Below are 12,069 nucleotides of genomic sequence, written 5' to 3'. Positions count from 1 at the left end.
AGTTACTACAATATTAACTGTATTTTCTGTGCTATACATTAAGTCCTTTTGACTTATTGTGTATCTAAATCCTTTTCACCTATTTACCCATCCCCCACCCGTCTTCCCCTTTGGCAACGGCAAGATTGTTCTCTATCTGTGAGTCTGTTTCTGTTGTGTTATATTTGTTCATTTGTTTTGTTTTAGATCCAGTTTCAGTTTTTGAGTGTACTTTTTGGGTTGTTCTAGCAATTTGTATGGATTAGTAACAATTTTTATTGCTTTTCTTAAGAGATCTTTCAAAAGACAAAGAGAAAATACATTAAAAAAAAAAGAAGTAAAACTCATTTTATGTTACATTATCTTTTGAGTTCACTGGCCCTGTTTGTAAATCTAAGATACTTCATGGGCTCTTAGTGATTTTATTTTCATCATTAATCCTCATTATTCTTAAATGCAGTTTTAAAAAGACTAATGTGAAAACTGAATAGTGGAATTGTTTACAAGGCAGATGATGCAGTAGAGTAGTAAGTCATTCCTATTGTCATCTTTTGGTTTTCTTATTTCAGTGTTCAGAGTAAGTCATCCTATTTGTAAAAATATATAAAGAAGTCTACAGACAGCATATCAGTAGTCTTTTTTTGTTCTTTCGTTAAAATCATTGAGAATTCAGATGGATGAAAAGGGAATAATGTATCTTCATTCATGGAGTCCAGGAAGGACTTCATTACACCCTATTTTGTAAAAAGACCATGCTGCTCTCCCATTTTCCTGAAAAAATCATTGACAGTATTCTTTCATATTTCATAATATTGGTATACCAGATTTACTTACTACAGTTTGTAAGTAAAGAAATACTGAAGGCAGGTGTTGTATATGCGTGCAGAGGTGACTAGAAGGAAATAGATGGTGTAATACTGAAAACACTCTCTGGATTGCTTATTCTAATCCATGTTTATAAATTTAAAATTGAAAATGTTTTGCAATTATAGAATAAAAATGCTTATTTTCTCTTTAGCAAAACAAAATTATGAGCCATCAACCTTTTCAAGAATACAGCATTTTGAAGATATGAGTAAAAGAAGAAACAAAAGCAATGATAAGCTAAATCTATTAGAGATCTATTTGCAATTTACAATTGTTATTGCTTTTTAATTAGACAAATACAAAAAGAATAACCATAAAAAAAGATAAACTATAAAATGGTCATATTCCAGTTTTGTTTGTGATAAATTATAAACAGCTGGTTGCATTTCAAAGAATGTTGCCCATTTAGGATGCATAGATCATCAACCTGGAAAACAGAGAATAGATATTAGGGTTATATTTAAATGTATTTTATATTCAAATTAGGATAAAATTTCTAAGAAAGTTTTTTTTCACTGTCCCTTAAAAGTGAAAGTGAAGTCGCTCAGTCGTGTCCGACTCTCTGGGACCCCATGGACTGTAGCCCACCAGGCTCCTCCGTCCATGGGATTCTCCGAGCAGGAATACTGGAGTGGGTTGCCGTTCCTTCTCCAGGGGATTTTCCCTACCCAGGGATCGAACCCAGGTCTCCCGCATTGCAGGCAGATGCTTTAACCTCTAAGCCATCATTATCCCTTTATTTTTGCTTAAATAATTTCTGAAAACGACTTTAAAAAAGAACCCACATGATAAATGGTGATGTCTATATTTCCTCATATACTAAGAAATGTATTAGTATGAAAATACTAATCTGAATACAAATGATCAGTGGAGAATTTTTAAATTGTCAATCCCAAAGAAAATTTTTGCTGAAACACTCAAATCTCAAGGATATTTATATTATTTTATAGTTATTTGGCTCTTAGTAACTTCTTTAATGAGATATATGTGTGTGTGTGTGTGTGTGTGTGTATAGGATTATATTTAAATGAGAGTCAAACAACACTGACTGAAGAGTAGAATTTCATTACACTTAGGGAAAGCATATAATTAACTTCATCTCTTTTTTAAACAGTGATTTGGATATGTCAGAATTCCTAATTAATCCAAATGCAGGTCCTTGCCGCTATAATTTGATTGCTGTTTCCAACCACTATGGAGGAATGGGAGGAGGACACTGTAAGTTGATGATTTACTTTTTTACTAAAGTCATGATGTTTAATAAGGCCAGACTTTTTTCCTTAAAATATTTATTACTTCTTAAAAATGTGCGATGTGTCTTACATACAGTAGTCATTCAGTAATGAATCAGCTTTTGAACCTTTTTCTTTTTTTACCATTTAAGAGAAGAGGTTTGAGTTAATCATACTCCTCAGTTAAAGCACGGGAAATCACTAGTCCATTCAGGGCTCCTGTCCTTCCCCATTCTCCTTCTCCTTCCCTTTCCAAGGTGTTTGTTGTGTGTGCTCTCACAAATCATGCATCATTGTTTATATGATTGTTACTCTGCTGTAGCTTTTACTCTTCTCTCTTGACACTTAAGACTTCTCCATATAACTTTATGTCAATTTAATTCATTGCTTCTAACCACTCATGACTTCAGTTCAGTTCAGTCGCTCAAAAAGAGTCGTGTCCGACTCTTTGCGACCCCATGAATCGCAGTACACCAGGCCTCCCTGTCCATCACCATATCCCGGAGTTTACTCAGACTCATGTCCATGGAGTCGGTGATACCATCCAGCCATCTCATCCTCTGTCGTCCCCTTCTCTTCCTGCCCCCAATCCCTCCCAGCATCAGGGTCTTTTCCAATGAGTCAACTCTTCGCATGAGGTGGCAAAAGTATTGGAGTTTCAGCTTCAGCATCAGTCCTTCCATTGAACACACTCATGACTTACATCTACCATATTTTATTTCTCTTTTCACTTCATGGTGGACATCCAGATTAACATTAACTTTCTACCATCTCAAGAACAATAAACATCATTGTTTTTAGTCTCCTATGTGAGAATTTCTTTGAGCTACACACCCAGAAGTAAGATGCTGGGTTGGAGTAAAGTACTGTGAGACGGCACTCCAAGATGATGATACCAATCTGTGCTCTCCAGTTGATAAGTTTTTCTGAAGAATTATCATTGCATTCTGGGGTAAATCCTATTCATTAAGTATTTTCTCATATACTCAGTTGGATTTGGTTAGCTGGTTTTGCTTAGGATTAAATAAAATTTAATTCATGTGTGAAATGATATTATAGTTTTTTTTTTTTATAAATTGTTCTTACTTTCAGTTTCAGTTCAGTCACTCAGTCATGTCTGACTCTTTCCGACCCCAAGAACTGCAGCACGCCAGGCCTCCCTGTCTATCACCAGCTCCTGGAGTTTACCCAAACTCATGTCCATTGAGTCGGTGATGCCATCTAACCATCTCATCCTCTGTTGTCCCCTTCTCCTACCACCTTCAGTCTTTCCCGACATCAGGGTCTTTTCAAATGTGTCAGCTCTTCGCATCAGGTGGCCAAAATATTGGCATTTCAGCTTCAGCATCAGTCCTTCCAATGAACACCCAGGACTGATCTCCTTTAGGATGGACTGGTTGGATCTACTTGCAGTCCAAGGGACTCTCAAGAGTCTTCTCCAACACCACAGTTCAAAAGCATCAATTCTTCAGTGCTCAGCTTTCTTCACAGTCCAACTCTCACATCCATACATGACCACTGGAAAAACCACAGCCTTGACTAGATGGACTTTTTTAGACAAAGTAATATCTCTGCTTTTTAATATGCTATCTAGGTTAGTCATAACTTTTCTACCAAGGAGTCAGCGTCTTTTAATTTCATGGCTGCAATCACCATCTACAGTGATTTTGGAGCCCAAAAAAATAAAATCAGCCACTGTTTCCCCGTCTATTTGCCATGAAGTGATGAGACCGGATGCCATGATCTTAGTTTTGTGAATGTTGAGCTTTGAGCCAACTTTTTCACTGTCCTCTTTCACTTTCATCCAGAGGCTCTTTAGTTCCTCTTCACTTTCTGCCATAAGGGTGGTGTCATCTGCATATCTGAAGTTATTGATATTTCTCCCAGCAATCTTGATACCAGCTTGTGCTTCTTCCAGCCCATCATTTCTCATGATGTGCTCTGCATATAAGTTAAATAAGCAGGGTGACAATATACAGCCTTGACGTACTCCTTTTCCTATTTGGAACTAGTCTGTTGTTCCATGTCCAGTTCTAACTGTTGCTTCCTGACCTGCATACAGGTTTCTCAAGAGGCAGGTCAGGTGGTCTGATATTCCTATCTCTTTCAGAACTTTCCACAGTTTATTGTGACCCACACAGTCAAAGGCTTTGGCATAGTCAATAAAGCAGAAATAGATGTTATTCTGGAACTCTCTTGCTTTTTCGATGATCCAGCAGATGTTGGCAATTTGATCTCTCGTTCCTCTGCCTTTTCTAAAACCAGCTTGAACATCTGGAATTTCACGGTTCACGTATTGCTGAAGCCTGGCTTGGAGAATTTTGAGCATTACTTTACTAGCGTGAGATGAGTGCGATCGTGCGGTAGTTTGAGCTTTCTTTGGGACTGGAATGAAAACTGACCCTTTCCAGTCCTGTGGCCACTGCTGAGTTTTCCAAATTTGCTGGCATATTGAGTGCAGCACTTTCACAGCATCATCTTTTAGGATTTGAAATAGCTCAACTGGAATTCCATCACCTCCACTAGCTTTGTTTGTAGTGATGCTTCCTAAATCCCACTTGACTTCACTTTCCAGGATGTCTGGCTCTAGGTGAGGGATCACGCCATCATGGTTATCTGTGTTGTGAAGAACTTTTTTGTATAGTTCTTCTGTGTATTCTTGCCACCTCTTCTTGATGTCCTCTGCTTCTGTTAGGTCCATACCATTTCTGTCCTTTATTGAGCCTATCTTTGTATTAAATGTTCCCTTGGTATCTCTGATTTTCTTGAAGAGATCTCTAGTCTTTCCCATCTATTGTTTTCCTCTTATTTCTTTGCATTGATCACTGAGGAAGGCTTTCTTATCTCTCCTTGCTATTTTTTGGAACCCTACATTCACATGGGTATATCTTTCCTTTTCTCCTTTGCTTTTTGCTTCTCTTCCTTTCACAACTATTTGTAAGGCCTCCTCAGACAGCCATTTTGCTTTTTTGCATTTCTTTTTCTCAGGGGTGGTCTTGATCCCTGTCTCCTGCACAGTGTCACGAACCTCCGTCCATAGTTCATCAGGCACCCTGTCTATCAGGCCTAGTCCCTTAAATCTATTTCTCACTTCCACTGTATAATCATAAGGGATTTGATTTAGGTCATACCTCAATGGTCTAGTGGTTTTCCCCACTTCAATTTAAGTCTGAGTTTGGAATCAAGATTACTACCTAGTCTAATGAAATAGGCTAGGACACTTTACCATTTTTATGTTTCCTGTTGCAGCTAGTATTGTATAAGAATTAATTAGTCATTAAAGTTTAGTAGAATTCATCCAATAAAATTATCTGAACTTCAGAGCCATAAATTATTCTATTTATGTCATGTTTATTGATTTTTTTTCCAGAATGTGTACATATTGACATCCTCCATTTTTCTTAAAATGTGTGTTTCCAAATTTATTTGAGAATAGTTGTTTATAATACTCTTATGCTATATTTTTGTCCCTTGTTCTTTTCTGTCTTTTCAAAGAATTAGGCTTTCTATTTTATTATGTTTTTCTTTTTCTTATACATGGTATGTATTCTGTCTTGTTGATTTTTTTCTCTTGTTACTTTGAGTTTGCTCTTTTATTCTTTCTTCGGTTTCTTGGGTTGCATGCTTACCTTTGTTTTCCTTCTTTTCCCTCTGTTGAAGGCTATAATTAAAGCTATAAGTTTTCCTTTAAATACTTCTTCATCACTATTGCATAAATTTTTAAATGTAGTCTTCTTTGTCTTTCAATTCTGTGTATGTTTTTGTTTCCTTTATAATTTTCTGAATATCACAAGATTATCTCATATGCTTTTTCAAGTATATGTTTTTTGTAAAGCTCTCCTTTTTTTCTTAATTTTATTTTATAGCAATTAGTGCCATTATCTATATTAAACGTAGGAGTTTATTAAGGCTTTCATGTAGCTTAAAACATTGTCTGCTCCTTAAATGTTTATGTACTTTAAAAGCGTATGTATTCCCCATTCAAACATAGAGTTCGCTATTTCTATTACAGTTACTTATTAGTTGTATTTAAATCATTACTATTTCTGGTTATTTTTGATGTTCATTCTTTTTCTGAGATAAATTTGTCAGGACTACTACTAAAATGTTGATTTATCTGTTTCATCTAACAGTTTTATTAGGTATTTTGCTTATTAGTTGCATTTATATTTAAAACGGGTAGCTCTTCTTTTATCTATTGTTCTTTTTTACCTGAGTTTGATATTCATTTTTTATTTTGTCTTTTTCTCAGAATTACAAATAGTAGTTTAGCTTTCTTTTGATACCATCATTTAGTTTGCAAACTCTGTGTGCCTTTTTGTTAGATGTGTCTGTTATTTTTTTCTTTTTTTGAAAATCGCTCAGTCATGTCCGACTCTTTGCCACCCCATGGACTATACAGTCCATGGAATTCTCTAGGCCAGAATACTGCAGTGATTTGCCTTTTCCTCCTCAAGGGGATCTTCCCAACCCAGGGATCAAACCCAGTTATCCGACATTGCGGGTGGATTCTTGACCCACTAAGACACCAGGGAAGCCCAATATTATTGTTAAATCTTGTCCTTTTAGTGTCAAACTTATTGGTCTGAAAATATGTTTCTTTAAATTTGTGAATGTGGTCGACTTGATTTCAGATTGACAGATTTACAACCCATAATGGGCTTCATGCAGAAGAATAATTTTAAGAGGAGTAGGACTATTTAGAAGACAAAGTCTATAGTGTCACTCTTTAAAAGTTATGACAGCAGATAATTGTTATGAGTACATTTTGCAGCTTTATTTCTTCAGTTATTGGGTAGTTTATACAAAGTATGAGATAGGAAAAGTGGGCAATTTTTTAATATAATGATAAAGCGGATCTTTAAAGTTTGTGCAGATTAATTGATTGCTTTTTACATTTCTCTTTCCTTGTACTTTTGTTAAAGACTGGAAATGATTCTGATGTAAAAAAAAAAAAAACACCACCACTACAGATCAATGAGATATAGTATTGTTGAAAAAATATTGGTCATAGAAAATTTAAACTTATAAGTTTAAACTTTGAAACTTTGAAAATTCAAACTTTGGAATCATAAACAGAGCTGAGTTTAAATCGTAACCTGCTGCCTAACGGCTATACTCTTGGACAAATTAAACTTCTCCTGATGCCTCACTTTCTTCATCTGTAAAATTAGAAGAATAGTAATGGTAACACCTTCTTTATGAGATAATATAGCACTGGGCCCGATACAAATGCTAATCACCATTTATTGTCCTTAGTATTGTTATTCTGTGTATAAAAATAATAATGAATATGTCCTGTGTGTTCCTGGGATGGAAAAAAAAATGACTGGGATAGAAAATATCATAGACTTCCAGATTATAAAAAATTATTCTAAAAACCTTTGATCATTGGAATCAGTTGAATATATGATAGATTGGCCTAACATAGATGATTATCATGTAATTTTAATCAGTATTCCTTATATAGACAATTTTAAAGTCATGAGGGTTCCCTCCCAGAAAACCACAGATCATAGAAGTGATTGTATTTTTTTCATTAGATACTGCTTTTGCAAAAAATAAAGATGATGGAAAATGGTACTACTTTGATGACAGTAGTGTCTCAACTGCGTCTGAAGACCAGATTGTGGTAAGTGTGTCTTTTAATCCTGAAGATCAAGGAATCCATTGTTTTAAAAGGGGTCCATGGAGCACCATAGTCTATATTCTAGCAGTTCTAATAGTTGAGGGACTCATTCTTGTTTAAAGATACGTAAAATTGTCCTCTAAGTGGAGATCTGTCTTCTAAATTTGCCCACTAGCGGAAGCATAAGTTGAACATGAAAACTTTTCTGGTAGTTTTCAACATGAAAACTGGAGTTTTCTAAGGAAAATATTAAATTCGCCCCTGAACAATAGGCTCAGACATTCTAGACACTGGCTAAAGTCAGAATGCTAAAATAGAAAAATAAAAAAACTTTTAAGGGCCTTACCATACCTGAGATATTTAAAGAAAAGTCTTATCCTTTATGACACTTACGTATTCAAACTCTCAAAATGATATAGTTAAATAAAACAAATTACAAATTTTTCAGAATTAACCCTGTGTAATTGTCTGATGTTTTCTGAATAGTAGAAAAATTAGGAAGTTACATCTACTCACACTTGCATCAGCTTGTCAGCCACAGCTGGAGCAAAAATATTGGCATTTGCTTTGTTTCGCATCAGAGCACGTTTTTATTATCAAATATTGATTGATGGTGTTGGTTTAGTCACTAAATCGTGTCCGACTCATGACCCCATGGACTGTAGCCTGCCAGGCTCCTCATTTTCCAGCAAGAATACTGGAGTGGGTTGCCATTTCCTTCTCCAGGGGTCTTCCTGGCCCAGGCATCAAACTCACCTCTCCTGCATTGTAGATGGTCTCCTGCTTGGCAGGTGGGTGCTTCACTGCTAGCCACCAGGGTAGCCTCTGTTAGATTGATGAATATTGATGTGAAATTGATGTAAAATATGAAAATTGATGTCATCTGACAGGTGACTAATAATGTTTTAAGAAGAAAACTTTGGCTTGCTTGATAAGAATTTATCATTCTGTAAATTTTGCCTTTATAAATTTTACTTATTGATCGCAGTGTTGACAAAGAATGTAGTATTTCCTCGTGTGACGATATTTCCTGTACAGAGGTTTCTGTTGGTGTGGGCAGCACTGACTGCTTCACTTTATTTCCCAGTTTACATTATGTATTCCTCGAGGGCAGAGACTAGCTTTTTGTTTTTAGTTTATCACGCTTTAAAAGTCTTCAACTGAAATTGTTCAGTTTAATAAATTAATAAACTTCTGAGCCAAGTTACTGGCAGTTTTAATCAGTTATTGTATACATAGATATGAAGCTATTTTGAGCTGTTTATAGATGTTTTATATCTTTATCACCTGTTTGTACACATGATTTATATACATATCATTTCTTATCTCCCTGTAGCTATGGGAAAGAACAAAATGAGACTTTTGAAGTCTTAGTATTTTTTTAAATGTGTTTATGCTTAATTCAACTACATTTTTAGTTTATGTTTAGACTTCTAATTTCATATCATATCCCTCATTTTTCAGTTAAGTTCTCTTTTTTAGTCTCCCAACCGAAACCCCAAAGTTGCCTACATCCTCCTTCAAAGTCTGTTTAACAACACTGCCCTAATTTTGCTTTCAAATAAATACCTTGTTTATATAAAGTATGTGAATTTGATGTTACTTTACATTTTAACAGTAATAATTCTTCATTTAGTCAACAAGTGTTTGAATACATTCTATGTATAACACTCTGTTCTACACAAGGTTGAAAGTGAAAGTGTTAATCGCTCAGTCCAGTAGCTCACCAGGCTCCTCTGTGGGAGTTCACAGGCAACAACATTGGAGTGGGTGGCGGTAGCCATTCCAGTCTCCAGGGTATCTTCCTGACCCAGGGTTCGAACCTGAGTCTCCTGCATTGTGGGCAAATTCTTTACCATCTGAGCCACCAGGGAAGCCGAAAAAGACAGCTATCTCTGATGTCAAGAAGCTTACAATCTGAAGGTGACAGAGAAGTGAACTGACAATTGTACATGATAATTACTGTTAAATATCTTGACTGTATAGATTGAGGCAGCTGTCTCAACTGATTTGGAGTGTAAGGAAACAGAACGAGTGCAGGGAAGTTTACATAGAGAAAGGAGTGTTTGATCTGAGTCTACAAATACGAATAGTGGTAAGTTAGACAAAAGAACCAAAACCGAAGGTATTCTTAGCAAAAAGAACAGTAGCTACGAAAGCAAGGAGGTGTGGCAGAAGATACCATTTAGCTAAGGGAACAGCAAATAATTTGGTGTTACTGAAACAAAAGACTCGTTAGGAATGTGGAGCAAAAATTAGACTGGGGCTAAACTTGGCACTCAGATCATGAAAGATGAGTTTGTTGTTTTGATCTTTTCTTAAAGTCTGTAAGAAGTATTGGGTGGTTAATAGAAGAACATTATTAAATTTCCATCTTAGCATGTCTTGAGAGCACTAGAAGACAGATTGGGGGGCACCCCAGTAAGAAGCCCAAAGGCCATTATTCAGCCTCCAGAGGAAAGGAGGCTGTCCTGAAATTTAAGCCACAAGAGCTTCTAAAGTTAAATTAGTGGTAGTAAGTATATATAGACAGGGGAGAATGGATTTGTGAGCTCCTTACTGGATAGAAATAATAGAACTTGATTAAGATTACATGTAAATAAAGAGGGGGAGAAAGATGACTCTGACATTTACTAAGATGGTAAATAAGAAAATTTGCTGTGAAATTGATACCTGTGAAGTTAATAGCTCTGTGGCAGTTTCCATTAGGTACTTAGACTAATTGGACTAGGGTTCAGGGGTGAGAACTGGCTTAAGTTATGAATTTGAATTGTCTGTCTTAGGTAGCAGTTAAAACCATAGGTTGAGTGAATCGCCTATGGGAAGATACGTATTCAGAAGAGCAGTGGGCTGAGGACTGAAAACATGGATTTTTTTTTTTACTTTAAGTCAGGATTTAATGAGCCCACAGGAAAGTCAGAAGAAACTGTAGAGATGAAGCATCTAAGGAAAAGTAGTGTAACAGAAGCCAAAAATGCTTTAATGCAGGAGGAGGAGGAGTAAAGCATTAAATGCCACAGAAAGATTGGCTAAAAAAGGCACCCCTTTAATTTGTTTATAAGAGGGTTTTGAGCCTGGTGAAAGGCATTTCATCACAGTGGTTGCAGCAGTCACATTGAATTGAGGAGTGTGCATGAGAGTAAATGATAAATATTAGATTTTCTGTCTCCAGCCTGGCTGCAGGGGAAGAGTAAGAGGTATATGGCAGCTAGAAAAGGAAGGAGAGGAATTTATGATGGGAAAAGACTTAAGTATTTTTTATGCCAAAAAAGTCGTCATTAAAGATACACAGTGATGATTGATGGAGCAGTATCCTTAAGATGGTAAGAAAAGTTAGAATCTAGAACAACTACAGAATGAAGCTATTACTATTAGAAGGACACTTGCCTTGTCCTTAAAGACAAGAGGAAAGAAGGCATAGAATTCTATTTCACGTTAGAGTAAGAAGGTGAATCTGTGATATGGTTGCATTGATTTATCTGTCCAGCTAACTTAGAAGAGAATAAATGTTAAATCCAGTGACCATTCTTCCTTTATAGATAGAAGTCATACTATTGATATAGTTAATAAATTTTAGTAACCTCCATTTGACCATGTGTGATTTTCTTGATTTATGTCCTATCACCAAAATTGGTTATCAGCTAAAAATTCATTCTGTTTTTAATGTGATCTTTGAGAATCATAACCATTTTAAAATTCTTTGTTTTAACAGTCCAAAGCAGCATATGTACTCTTCTACCAGAGACAAGACACTTTCAGTGGAACTGGCTTTTTCCCCCTTGACCGAGAAACTAAAGGTGCTTCAGCTGCCACAGGCATCCCATTAGAAAGTGATGAAGATAGCAATGATAATGACAATGATATAGAAAACGAGAACTGTATGCACACTAACTAATGAAAGTCCTGGAAGCCATAAAAGAGAGACTTTCCTGCTGGTGGTGTCTATTGAAATGATGAAGTTACCCACCACATTAAACAAAAGTCTGAGATGGGGAGTTTCAGATCACTGAATGTAAATCCTTTATCAGATTTTAACTTGTGCAGTACTTGAAGTGAAACACAATGAAAACTTTAACAGAAATTGTCTCTTAATACATTTACAGTCTTGTATTTACAAGCTAAATATATATAGGAAATCACAAATAAATCCCTTTTAAGTTTGCTGCTGTTTTGATGAATTATGTTTTCTTTAATTTTTTGGATGTGAGTTAATTGATGACAAATGTTAAATTTGTGGATGTTGGTCATTTATTTTGCTCAGATAATAACTGCAAGAAACCTATGGCTGAACTTAGTTCTTGGATAATCTAGTTCATGTGCATTAGGCTGCCACATATACTACTATGAGAATTAGCTGCAGTA

At 35.8% G+C, this 12,069-nt stretch overlaps 1 protein-coding gene across 4 annotated transcripts in view; it reads left to right on the top strand.

The window, feature by feature from the left end:
- USP15 (ubiquitin specific peptidase 15) overlaps nt 1-11,868 on the top strand; it is a 131,818-nt gene extending 119,950 nt beyond the window's left edge. For all 4 annotated transcript variants that reach the window (XM_061130997.1, XM_061130986.1, XM_061131006.1 and 1 more), the window contains 3 exons: nt 1,961-2,064; nt 7,622-7,710; nt 11,420-11,868. In XM_061130997.1, coding sequence (XP_060986980.1) covers nt 1,961-2,064; nt 7,622-7,710; nt 11,420-11,602 — 376 coding nt within the window. In that variant the 3' untranslated portion in view covers nt 11,603-11,868. The remainder of the gene's footprint in view (nt 1-1,960; nt 2,065-7,621; nt 7,711-11,419) is intronic.
- Nucleotides 11,869-12,069: the final 201 nt, after the last annotated feature.

Source organism: Dama dama, chromosome 3 (assembly GCF_033118175.1).
Source record: "Dama dama isolate Ldn47 chromosome 3, ASM3311817v1, whole genome shotgun sequence".
Taxonomy (NCBI): Eukaryota; Metazoa; Chordata; class Mammalia; order Artiodactyla; family Cervidae; genus Dama; species Dama dama.
Note: the sequence above shows the minus strand (reverse complement) of the source record. Positions and strands in the feature narration are given on the sequence as shown.